General features: G+C 38.5%; 1 protein-coding gene across 4 annotated transcripts in view; it reads left to right on the top strand.

Moving 5' to 3' along the window:
* Positions 1-12,532, top strand: part of DOCK4 (dedicator of cytokinesis 4) — a 469,859-nt gene that overhangs the window by 273,374 nt on the left and 183,953 nt on the right. For all 4 annotated transcript variants that reach the window (XM_077997203.1, XM_077997201.1, XM_077997202.1 and 1 more), the window contains exon 13: positions 5,522-5,647. In XM_077997203.1, the coding sequence (XP_077853329.1) occupies positions 5,522-5,647 (126 nt within the window). The remainder of the gene's footprint in view (positions 1-5,521; positions 5,648-12,532) is intronic.

Below are 12,532 nucleotides of genomic sequence, written 5' to 3'. Positions count from 1 at the left end.
TGTACGTATCATCTATTTGTATTTCTCGGTTATGTCTTTGTCAGGTCTCCCATGTTAGAGGATTGTTCTCAATGCACAGGCATATTTGCCTTTGAAACCTTTATAGAACTTAATTACAATATTTGAATTTATCTGGTGGTAAGTGGGCACAACTATTAAAAGGAATATTTTATTTGTATATGACACTAAGGGGACTTTGACCATTTTTTGATGAAATCTAATTTGTTGATACTCATGGTAGGGAGGAATGAGAACAGAAACAATGGTAGACATAATGATAGTGGCAGTGGCAGTTGTAGCAGTAGCAGCTGACATTTTTGAGCGCTTCGTTTGTGCTAAACATTACCTATTTTATGGAATTGGTATCATTATCTTTACTTTACAGATGTGGAAACCAAAGCACACAGAGGTTAAGATTGAGACAGGCACTTGCAACCATATGATATAATTCTTAAACTGCACACTTAATAACAACATGTATTTATCAAATATATTTATCACGGTTTTCCATTTTTGCATTGCTGTACATTCATAGCTACATGTTATTTGATTTATTAGTGGCAAAATGGCTCATGTATTCTAAAATTTCAGCTGCTACTTAAAAATCATGCTATGCTTCACATTTTTAATGTAAAATTGCAGAATTTCATGAATTTAAAAGGAGCCAACTTGTAGAATAAATGAGTTTCGATTCTCATGAAATTAGAGCTTCCAAGCAATCAGCCACATTTGGCTTAAAAGATACCAAGCCTTTCTTTCGTCTTCTACTACTCCGTAAGCTGAACTTAACCATGAATCATATGTTGTTTTGTGGCAGACTCCAGATTAATGACTATGCCTTTTGTTTAAAATTAAATGTTAAGTATTTATCATTGGGCTTGAACATCTAGGCTGATGTGAAAGTTCACTTTAATGATTATGTTTCTTCCAAGAAGGGGGACATTTCTCCCATAGCAATTTCGTTTTGGGCACTTATATTAAGGGCTATAAAAAGTGACTTAAAATACTATTTATATAAACAAAATTAGGTTAAATTTTATGAAATTAAATTGTATGAAATTTTATGAAATTAAAATTTTATGAAATTCAGATTCAATCTAATTTTACAGGCTGTCATAAATTCCAATAAAAAATTCCCTGAACTTTCCAATTCTTTCCATGATAATTTTTTCTTATTTTAATATTCCTATCATACCCATAATCCATTCTGTTTTATATTCTCTCTTTCTCTCTCTCTCTGTATATGTTTCTTATTTTCATTGTTAGATTATCAGTTCCTTGGGAGTAGGAACACTATTATATACATCCTTAAATCCCACTTTCCACCCTCCTCTCAAGCCATAAGTTACTGCTGCTCAGAGTGTGCATTTTGAACTGTGGCAGGAATAAGGTAAAATGTACAGATAAAATTTAAGAAGTTGCCCCAACCCCAGAGATAGCAGATAAGGCCAGGACAGTGAAGTAGGATGACAAGAAAGAAAATGGAAAGAAAAATACCTTTCTCCAAACAATGCCCTATGTCATAACCCGGAAAAGACAGGGCTAATCCTCAGGTAATTGGAATGTGTAAATATTTGTCTTTTTTGCCCCAGCTTTAATAAAATATAATTGACAATTAAAAATTGTACATATTTATGGCATACAATGTGATGTTTTCATATGTGTATACACTGTTAAATGATTAAATCAAGCTAATTAGCGTATCACCCTCACCCTCATTTTAAAATGTTTTAAAATCCACTCAGCAATTTTTATGTATACAGTCTATTATTATTAACCATGTCACCATGCCATACAATAGCTCTCTAGAATGTCTTCATCTTGTCCAACTGAAACTTCGTCTCCTGTGACCAAAATCTCCTGGTTTACTCTCCCCAACCCCCACATCCCCCACCCTCTCCAATCCCTGGCAACCATCATTCCACTCTCTGCTTCTATGAGTTCAACGTTTTTAGAAGGAATGTGTAAATATTTGCTGTGTGTCTCCTTTGTAGTGATGAGTAGTTTCTTAGTCTTCATTATGTTATTTCTTACTGTTCTGGCGGCTCATTTATCCAGCCTCTTGGTTGTGGTCATGATAATTAAGGACCACAGTAAAAATAGAATCTGGAGTTTCCTTGATTGGAAAATAAATGGAATTGCAATGGCTCTTTGTGGGCTGGTCCCTGTGGACTCACTCTCAGAATCATGTTTTTTCTTTGTGTTCCTACTCTTTGATGTTTCTTAGTCATATGTTGTGGTTTCTTTGTGGAAAGAGTTGATGATTTGGGCAGAGCCAGATACATTGTGGTCAAATGCTGTGTCCTCTTAACCTTTGTAATTCTTGATGTCTGTGAATTCTTCGTTCTGGAGAAATTAGGGAACCTCCGAATGGCAGTAACTGCCCTCCCCCACAACCCCCATTATCATCACTTGGCTAGTCAAATGGCATAATTACACTGAGGGCTTTGATCTATATTGCTCTAAACCTTCAGGTTGAAAACTACCATATCTTTCAAACTTTTAGTATGCATCCAAGTCTGAAATGCCTGCTTTTCCTTTTCCCCACACTGTTTTGTCTATTGTCCTGTCATTTTCCCATTCCCTTCCCTTCTCCACTGACTGACTCCTCTCTGTCGACTGTCTCCATTAAATGGGTCCTCTCTGTCTTTTTGCACTCTCTTCCCTCTGTGGCCCTTGCTCTCTACAGAACACTGATATATTTCTGTTTGTTATTACTCTCCCTCTGTCTATGTCTTTTCCAAAACATTTTTTTCTCCTTTTCCTGTCTTCTTTAATTTTCTTAAGGATTCACCTTCTCTCTGACCCAATGATTTTCTTTTCTCCTTGTCTTATCCTCTGTAAAGTACAGTATTCAACTTATTTATTTATTTATTTATTTTTAAAGTCACCGCTGGCTTCTATAGGGCAAAACAAGAATCTTGGTCAGTTTTCCTCTCTCCAACTTCTATTGTGAATAGCATAATCTCTTTGTTTTTTTCATTACTCTTGAGTCCTTTTCTTCCTTTATGTGTACCACATAATGTTGCTAGTGTCTCTGATCAGATCTTTCACTGAGAAGCCCCAGTAAAATGATCTTCACTTGAAAAAATTACAGGATCTTAAGAATTTTGTTAAATTCATCTTATTCTGTACTGGAAAGCGTTGCTCATATAGTACATCAGGATTTGAACAGTGTTTCCCCAGCAGGAAGAACTGTTGTTATGTACTGGGTCTGGCAAACACTGATATTCTACAAATACCAGATCCTGGTGATGCTAATGATGATGGCAATGATGTGGGTGAGTATTTTGAAGGCAAAAGGACAGAAGTGGGAGAAGAACAGAGACATCCATGATTAGGTGGGGGTAGAGTGTGAGTCAGGAAGAAATAGCTGCTGGGACAGATGGATCATAACACATGTTCGTTTGTCTTCGTTCTTCTGCCTCTAGGTTTTAAACGGTTCCAGTAGTATCACATAAAGTGCCCAAAAGCTTCTCTGATGATAGTTGTCTCCGTCAAATCATCCAGATGGCTTATTCTCCCCTTCTTCATTTCCCTGGCCATGGAAAGACAGACGCTCTCCATTTTATTGTTACCAGTCACCTAAGTCAGAGTGAATGGGATGGAGCTGGAGAGGGAGATAAGGGATTGTTAGGTTTAACTGGGATGCAGATTTGAAGTTCTGAGGATGTGCCAGACTTACAGCTCTTGGAGACATTCTGTTGGTGCACAAACTGGAAAGTATGAGGACACGATCATGTCGTCATGTCCCTGTCCTCCTTTTCAGCTCCGATTTGGGCCTCAGGAGAGGCTCCAGTTTCTCTTTGAGCCTAAAGCATTTTTCTTTTTTCTTTCCTTCTTTTTTTATTTTTTGTTTATAAATTTTCCTGATATTTTAACCACTCTATTGAAAAACAAGCAAACCAACCAAAAAAGAAAAAACATTACTTTCATTGTTATTGTTTGTTTGCTCTATTATTGAAAGAGAGTAAAAGGGAAGATCTTCCTCTAGACATATGACAAATAAACTGGCACTGCACCCAGCCAGCAAATTCATCTTTAAATTGACTTCAGGTTAATGATGACTGAATGTTTTTAAAAATAAGTCTTTTACTGGTTTCATTTTCTATCACTAATGTAGTGAATATAGATGGGAGATATTTTTAAACATATAGGCCAGGTACGGTGGCTCACACCTATAATCCCAGCACTTTGGGAGGACGAGGAGGGCAGATCACAAGGTCAAGAGTTCGAGACCATCCTGGTCAACATGGTGAAACCCCTTCTCTACTAAAAACGCCAAAATTAGTTGGGCGTGGTGGTGTGTGCCTGTAGTCCCAGCTACTCAGTGGGCTGAGGCAGGAGAACCGCTTGAACCCGGGAGGTGGAGGTTGCAGTGAGCTGAGATCATGCCACCGTACTCCAGCCTGGTGACAGAGCATGATTCTGTCTCCAAAAAACCAAAACCAAAACAAAACAAAACATGGGGGAAAGGGTGGGAGGGGGGTGAGGGATAAAAGACTACAAATTGGGTTCAGAGTATACTACTCAGATGATGGGTGCACCAAAATCTCACAAACCACCACTAGAGAACTTACTCATGTAACTAAATACCATCTGTTCCTCAATAGCCCATGGAAATAAAAAAGTAAAAAATATAATAATTTGGCTATCTTAAAAAATTAAAACATAGGAAGATAAACGAAGAAGGAAGGAAAAAGCTGAAAGAGAATCGCTATCTTTGGAATATGCATACAGACATATTCACAATGATACGACATTAATTTTTTTGTACTTCTTGCCTGGAAATTGAGAAAATAATATATGATGAAAAGTGTTTTGCATCTTCTGTATATCCCGCTATGGTAATGTCACTATAATTGTAAAATTACTTTACTGACTAAATTCTCTTTTGTTTGTCAAAGTGTCCTGTATCCTGCTAAATTCTCCTCACTAGAAAATCATGTCATCCTAAGTTTCTACTGTATATATTATTAATATAATCCTAGTTTCATTATAATCAGCTTTATTACTTCTGTTTGAAGAAAATCTCTATCAGTATTCTTAAAATCTTTAATATGTTTTCAGATTTATGTTTATGCTTTTGATATTTGATAAGCAACTATTCATAGACCTTATAGAGTTTTTTTTTTTTTTTTTTAATCCTCCAATTTTGATGTCAGTATTTTTTAGGGCCAGGTGACCTTCATCTGTTGCTGGAATGAGTGTTGGTACAGGAACATGCTCCACCAAACTGGGGTTGGAGGAGAGATTTGGGCTTTGGAAGCCAGCTTGCCTTTTAGAGTTCTGCTCATTTTCTCCACTTGCTCTGAACCTCCTTATGAATGGGAAACTCAGATGTTGAAGTTGGAAAAGTGTTATTCAGATATGATTCATATAGATTCTGTTGATTTTGTCAGAATATTAACCCTTAGTTTAAAACCATGATACTCTAAATTTCGGCTTGTTGCAATACATCAGTTTCTCTTTATTCTATTTCTATTCTGGTTTTAACTTGGGTATCTCTCATTTGTTTTAGGTTTAGCAGTCTCCTTACAGCTATTGCACGGAGACATTGAACAAATCAGAAGAGAATATTCATCAGTATTTTCTCATGGAGTATCCATAACGAGGAAGCTGGGATTTTCAAATATTATTATGCCTGGTAGGTGACTTGGGACATACCAACATGATGAAATATGGGTATACTATCTGTTTTTGACGTTTGAGAAATTTTTCAAATTGCCAGCTTTGAAGCATTCACATGGGCCATGCTGAAGAATGAAATGAGGTATGTGACTGTAAGTAAGCACATTTTTTTCTAAAATATCCTTCTCAATTTAATTTTAAAATTTTTCCCTTTATATAAATTTTCTGGTCAGTGATTTGAAGCTCAAAAATATCTTTACATTCTGATTATTCTAAAGTGGTTAACTTGTGGGGGCCATGGCTACATTTCATTATGACCAGGAGAAGAAGGAAAACGGAGATACTGTCCAGAAAATATTTTACTCCTTGATGGAAAACGTTGGTGAAGATGCTTAGAGGATATCCACAGTTTTGATAAAAACTTATTGAACACTAGTTAGCCATATGTAAATAAGCAGCCATATGCAAGTATTATATGTACTTCTACACCTTTTCCAGATCTATTTGTGTGTATGATTTAACTCTATATTAGTGCCCCCAGAATTCCCCAAAAGCAGAAAAGATGTGGGTTAAGGAGATTTACAGTGTGAAATGAATGCCAAATTCATTGAAACTGATGCATTTGGGAGTGGGTCAGTCCGAATCTCTCCACGAAAATAAATTTTTAAAAGCACATCCCTTTACATGCTTATGGAAATTTAGGGTTTTCTGAATGTGTTAATCTATAACTTATGAATTGGATAAGAATAGTACATTTGCTGATGAGGAAGGATATATATTTAGCAAAAATTGATTTAGTCAGTCAGCAGGCATTGACTGAGCATCAATCAAAACTTTGTGCCAGGAGCCAAAAGTTAAAATGTGAGTTCATTCATTCTACAAATAAATATTTAACACTTTCTATGTACAAAGGCATTCTTCCAGATACTGGGGCTATAATACTGAACACAACAGAAAAAACTCATAGCAGTTACTTTGTAATAAGGAAAATTATAATAAATATGTAAGTAAAACATGTGTGTTCAAAGATGACGAATGCTAAGGTGAAAACCAGTGTAGGTAAAGGGCTAGGGAATGTCTTAGATGGTAGTGGGTGGAGAGATGGAGATTTGAGTTAGGTAAGAAATTTAGGTGAGAAGGTAGTAGAGTAGAGACCTAAAAGACATGAGGAAGCCATGCAGATAAGAGGATTCCAGGCAGAGCAACAATAAGGGCAGTAGTCCTGCAGCCATAGAGGTGTGGCTTGTTTGAGGAACTGCAAGAAGGCCAACTTGGTCAAAATACAGTACTGGGGATGGGAGTAGAGATTCGAAGAGGAAAGTCGTGTGGACCTTGTAGGTCACAATCAGAACTTTGGCTCTTATTCAGAACGAGGAAGGAAACAGCTAGAGGGTTGGGAATAGAGGTGTGACACTGCTTTACATTGCCACAGGATCACTGGTTGCTGTATAGAGATTGTACCTGGAGGGAATGTGGGAGGGCAGCAGAGAAACAGGGAGACGGGTTTGGAGGCTGTTTGAGCTAATCCAGGTGAGTGGTGATCCTGTCCTCGAGCAAGGTGTTAGCAGTAGAGATGGTGAGAGTAAGACCTGTTCATGCTCTGCCTGTTCATTACAGTCCACAGGCAGAGACATACTGTAACTGGAAAGGAGTTGGAGAACATGGCCTGGAGAGCACAGAGGAGGTGTAGAATCTTATTGAAGGAGTCTTGTTAAAATTTCCTGGGGAGGTAACACTTGAGCAGGGTCTTCAATGCTAATGATTCTAGGCCCACATCCCCTCAGTCTTTTCTCCACTGTACTAATAGCAAGTACCTGCTTTAATAGTGAAAGACTATGTGTCATAGCCAACATGGCTGTACCTCTGATGTTTCTTTGTTTGTTTGTTTATGTTTTCTTTTTTAGAGATGGGGTCTCACTCTGTTGTCCCGGTTGGTGTGCAGTGGCACAGTCATTGCTCACTGCAGTCTCAAACTCCTGGGCCCAAGTGATCCTCCCACTTCAACCTCCTGAGTAGCTAGGACTCCAAGCACATACCACCACACTTGGCTAATTAAGAAAAAAAAAAAAATGTGTAAAGATGGGATCTCCCTATGTTGCCTAGGCTGGTCTCCAATCTGTGGGCTCAAGTTATCCTCCTGCTTTGGCCTCCCAAAATGCTTGGATGATAGGCTTGAGCCACAGTGCCTGGCCTACCTCCAATGTTAAAAGGCAATTTCTGGCCTGAGGCGGTGGCTCATGTCTGTAACCCCAACACTTTGGGAGGCTGAGGTGGGTAGATCACCTGAGGTCAGGAGTTCAAGACCAGTCTGGCCAACATGGTGAAACCCTGTCTCTACTAAAAATACCAAAAATTAGCTGGGCATGTTGGCGCGTGACTGTAATTCCAGCTGCTCAGGAGGCTGAGGCAGGAGAATCACTTGAACCCGAGAGGCGAAGGTTGCAGTGAGCCAAGATCCTGCCACTACACTTCTGCCTGGGCAACAAGAGTGAAACTCCATCTGAAAAAAAAAAAAAAAGGAAAGGAAATTTCTATGCTCTAAAAATTTTTAATTTCTAAAATTCTGTGAAAGTCACAATTTTATGAGAGAATAGCCTTTTAAAAACTTTTGAAGTTTAAAACCAAAAAATAAAAATAAAAAAGTCTAATTGTCGTTTAGTAATGAACCACTAGAGTTCTAGAAATTTCACCCTTTCCCTAGGAACACAGGTATGACCAGCTGGGGTTATCTTCAAAAACCCTTGGTTCTGTCTATGTCTATCTATTTCTTTGTGTGTGTCTGGACCTCTTATTTTCTTTCTCTTTTCCTGTCAGTCTTGATCTTAATCTTTCTTTTTTTCTTTTTCTTTTTATCTTCTTTCCTCCCTTCTCCATCTTCTTTCCCTCTTCTCTTCCTCCCCCTCTTCTGTTTCCTCCCTCCTCAGAATAGGACTAAGCTACATGGGTTACTGTGGCTTACATTTAAAAATTTTTTGACATATCCTCTTGTTTTTACAAATCAAGAAATGAGATTTTTTTAGTCATGAATTTTATTATAAAAGGACCTCACTTGTGTTTGGTCTTCTGTAGAAACAAAGAACTTCTACCCTTTTGTCTACAGATAGAAGATGACAAATAGCATACTAAGTAGTAGTATTTCTTGGTGCTCCATACCCCACCCTCCACAACCAAGAAGAGGGAAAAACAATAGAAAGACCAAATAAAATAGTCTTAAATTGTTGACAGTATTTGTTTTAAATGAGGTCTTCTAAACCACCATTTAAATCCCACGTGTAAGTGCAAGCAAAGGAAGTTGTATCTGACAAGGCACCTGGCATAGCTATGAGACCCAATAATGAGATTGCTATGAATAAAGACTTTAAATGACCAGTATCGCCCATTGCACCGTTTTGTGATTGCTCTACTGAAATTCCTTTATGCAAGGAAGGCTGAGAGAACATCCTGTAAGTTTTCCTGAGATGACCTGACCTCGCTTAGGAACCCAGTCGGCCTGAGCATCTCATGGTACTGTTGTCGAAAATGACTGTTTATAGAACTGTTTACTTGGTGGAATGCCATTCTGTGGCTCTTAAAACCATTCATGATTTCCTTCAGTTGCTATAAATAGCTGGTATTTCCTCTTCAACAACAACAAAAAAAATTCATCCCACTGGAAAGCAAATTGATGGACAAATCTAATATTAAAAAAAAAAAAATTTAGAGCAGAATGCAGCCAGCTGCTTGAAGAATTCCTCAGCTTGGTCTCTGGGCAGTATCATGGAGAAATGGAAAAATATAAATCAAGATGACACTTCACTGGCTGATTAATTGTCCAGGTTCTGCTGTGCTCACGCAGCTTTTGTGTGGCTTTAATGATGGACGTGAACTTTCTGTGGAATAAGGCTCGCTTCTGTCCCTTTCTGGTACCACCTTGTAATGCGAAGTCTATACTCTCCAGGAAAATTGTTCTTCCAGACATGTGTCTGTAGTGGAGGGGAGTACAAAAGAGGGTTTTTAAAAGCACTTCCTTCTCTTTGTTTTTTCCCTTTCTTCCTCTGGCTTTTTAATCTTCTATAATAGGAAAAGGAGAGATGTATGTATTTCCTTAAACAACTGAAAGCAACTTTAAAACTCAGTTGAATTTTTTACACTGGGAAGCATGCAGTCATTGTTTTGTTTTCCTTTGTTAATTTCAGACTTGTCAATTCATTCTCACCAGTGGCTCTAATGAAAACTTGAGCTGAAATCTTCCATGAGAAAATGTATGTGAACAATATTTCTGATGCCAATGTTACAACGACAGTCTGCAAGCATAATTTTTTTTTCATTGTCTAGATGTGTCCTTCAGAGTTAATTTGCATCTTTAGCATTCTGATAGGGGTCAAAACAGGTGAGGCACATGATTATACCAACAGGACCAAGTTTATGCACACAGTCACTGCCTCTCTGCAGAATGAATTATCTGCGATCCTGACAAGGACAAGAACATACATAAAACTCTTTTCAATCACACAATGTAATCAGTGCCAGACTCTTTTTGAAGTGGGAAAAGCATAGGCACAGCAATTCTCCACTGGTCTCACTATTGTACAGACAGGTCTCCTAGTGTGAGGAGGTGACCTGCCCATGTGCTTCTGAGTCATCATGAAGTCCTCTGGACTATTCTTTGTTTAAGGGTCTGTCGCACAGCACTTTATTTCTTAAGGTGTCAGACTTCCAACTGAGGAAAAACATTTTCTGTGAGACTCTGTCACTGCCACCTCCAAGCCAAATACCTCTGATTGAAGGAGTTCCACGGTCCGGGCGGGAGAGCAGCAAATTATTTAAATCAGTGCTTTCCAGTAGGAACATCATTTGAGCCATGAAGGTAATTTTAAATTTTTTAATAGCCACTTTAAAAAAATGAGAATAAAAGAGGTGAAATTAATTTTAACCATATATGTTATTTAACCCAAAATATCCAAAATATTATCATTTTAATAGGTGATCCATATGAAAAACTACTGATGAGTTATTTTACACTCTGTTTTCAACCTCAGTCTTTGAAAGCTGGCGAGTATCGTACATGTACAGCATGTCTCTTTTTAGCGAGTCACGTTTTAAGTGCTCCTTTGCCACGGGTGGCAGCAGTCACCCTCTTGGACAGCCCAGCTCTAAATATCTTAACAGACCCTAGGCAAACAGGGCCTGGCCTATTGCTGAGTATCAGGAAGGTCTAAGTTTCCATCCGTCAGACATTCTGGAGCAAAGCTGGCTGATGTGTCAGGAATGTCATGGAAGATCTGACTGTCTTCCCTGCACCCCAAATGTCCATTTTTTACTCTGTAATTGTTTTCAGACACAATTTTCTTTGCCTCCATCTTGATTTCATAACTTAAGCTTTCATGCCTATACCCTGTTTCTAGAGACTTGTTCCCATATATCACTTGGTTCAACTGTCATTCTTTGTTAGGGAACCCATCATTTATACATTTCAGTGCATTCACTTTTAGTAGGTCTGTGAAGCTCCTAACCCTAAAAAGTTTTTTTTTTTTTTTTTCTTTTTTCTTTTTTTTAAACAGGGTCTCCCTGTGTTACCCAGGCTGGAATGTAGTAGTACAATCACGGCTCACTACAGTCTCAGCCTTCTGGGCTCAAGTGATCCTCCTGCCTCAGCCTCTTGAATGACTGGGACCACAGCAGGTGTGTCACCACACCCAACTAATTTTTTATTATTTGGAGAAATGAGATCTCCCTATGTTGCCCAGGCTGGTCTTGAACTCCTGGGCTTAAGTGATTCTCCTGCCTCAGCTTCCCAAAGTGCTGCGATTACAGGCATGAGCCACCATGCCCATCCCCTAAAAAGATTTAAGTGAAAACACTGGAGTGATAGAGTTGAGATTTGGGGGCTAGTTTTAATAGTAATCTCAGGATTTATTTAAGTTTATTTTATAAGTGTTATTCAAACCAATCCTCCTTTTTCTTTATCCAGTCTATCATTGATGGGCATTTGGGTTGGTTCAAAGTCTTTGCTATTATAAATAGTGCTGCAATAAACAAATGTGTGCATGTGTCTTTATAGTTCAAATAAGTCAAATTTCTATTTGGTCAAAGTTGACTAAATAATGATTTACAGACTGGAGTAAGAAGAACGTTATAGAGATGTTTGTCTTATGTTTAAGAAAATAAACAATTTTGAAGGATATGAACAGACACTTCTCAAAAGAAGACAGTTATGCGACCAAGAAACATATAAAAGCCGGGCGCGGTGGCTCAAGCCTGTAATCCCAGCACTTTGGGAGGCCGAGACGGGCGGATCACGAGGTCAGGAGATCGAGACCACCCTGGCTAATACGGTGAAACCCCGTCTCTACTAACAATACAAAAAACTAGCCGGGCGAGGTGGCGGGCGCCTGTGGTCCCAGCTACTCGGGAGGCTGAGGCAGGAGAATGGCGGGAACCCGGGAGGCGGAGCTTGCAGTGAGCTGAGGTCCGGCCACTGCACTCCAACCCGGGCGACAGAGCGAGACTCCGTCTCAAAAAAAAAAAAAAAAAGAAACATATAAAAAAAAGCTCATTAGAGAAATGCAAATCAAAACCACAATGAGATACATCTCACACCAGTTAGAATGGCGATTATTAATAAGTCAGGAAACAACAGATGCTGGTGAGGGTGTGGAGAAACAGGAACGCATTTACACTGTTGGGAGTGTAAATTAGTTCAACCATTGTGGAACACAGTGTGGCGATTCTTCAAGGATCTAGAACCAGAAATACCATTTGACCCAGCAATCCCATTACTGGGTATATACCCAAAGGATTATAAATCATTCTATTATAAAGATATATGCACACATTTGTTTATTGCAGCACTATTTATAATAGCAAAGACTTGGAACCAACTCAAATGCCCATCAGTGATAGACTGGATAAAGGAAATGTG

Source organism: Macaca mulatta, chromosome 3 (genome assembly GCF_049350105.2).
Source record: "Macaca mulatta isolate MMU2019108-1 chromosome 3, T2T-MMU8v2.0, whole genome shotgun sequence".
NCBI lineage: Eukaryota > Metazoa > Chordata > Mammalia > Primates > Cercopithecidae > Macaca > Macaca mulatta.
Note: the sequence above shows the minus strand (reverse complement) of the source record. Positions and strands in the feature narration are given on the sequence as shown.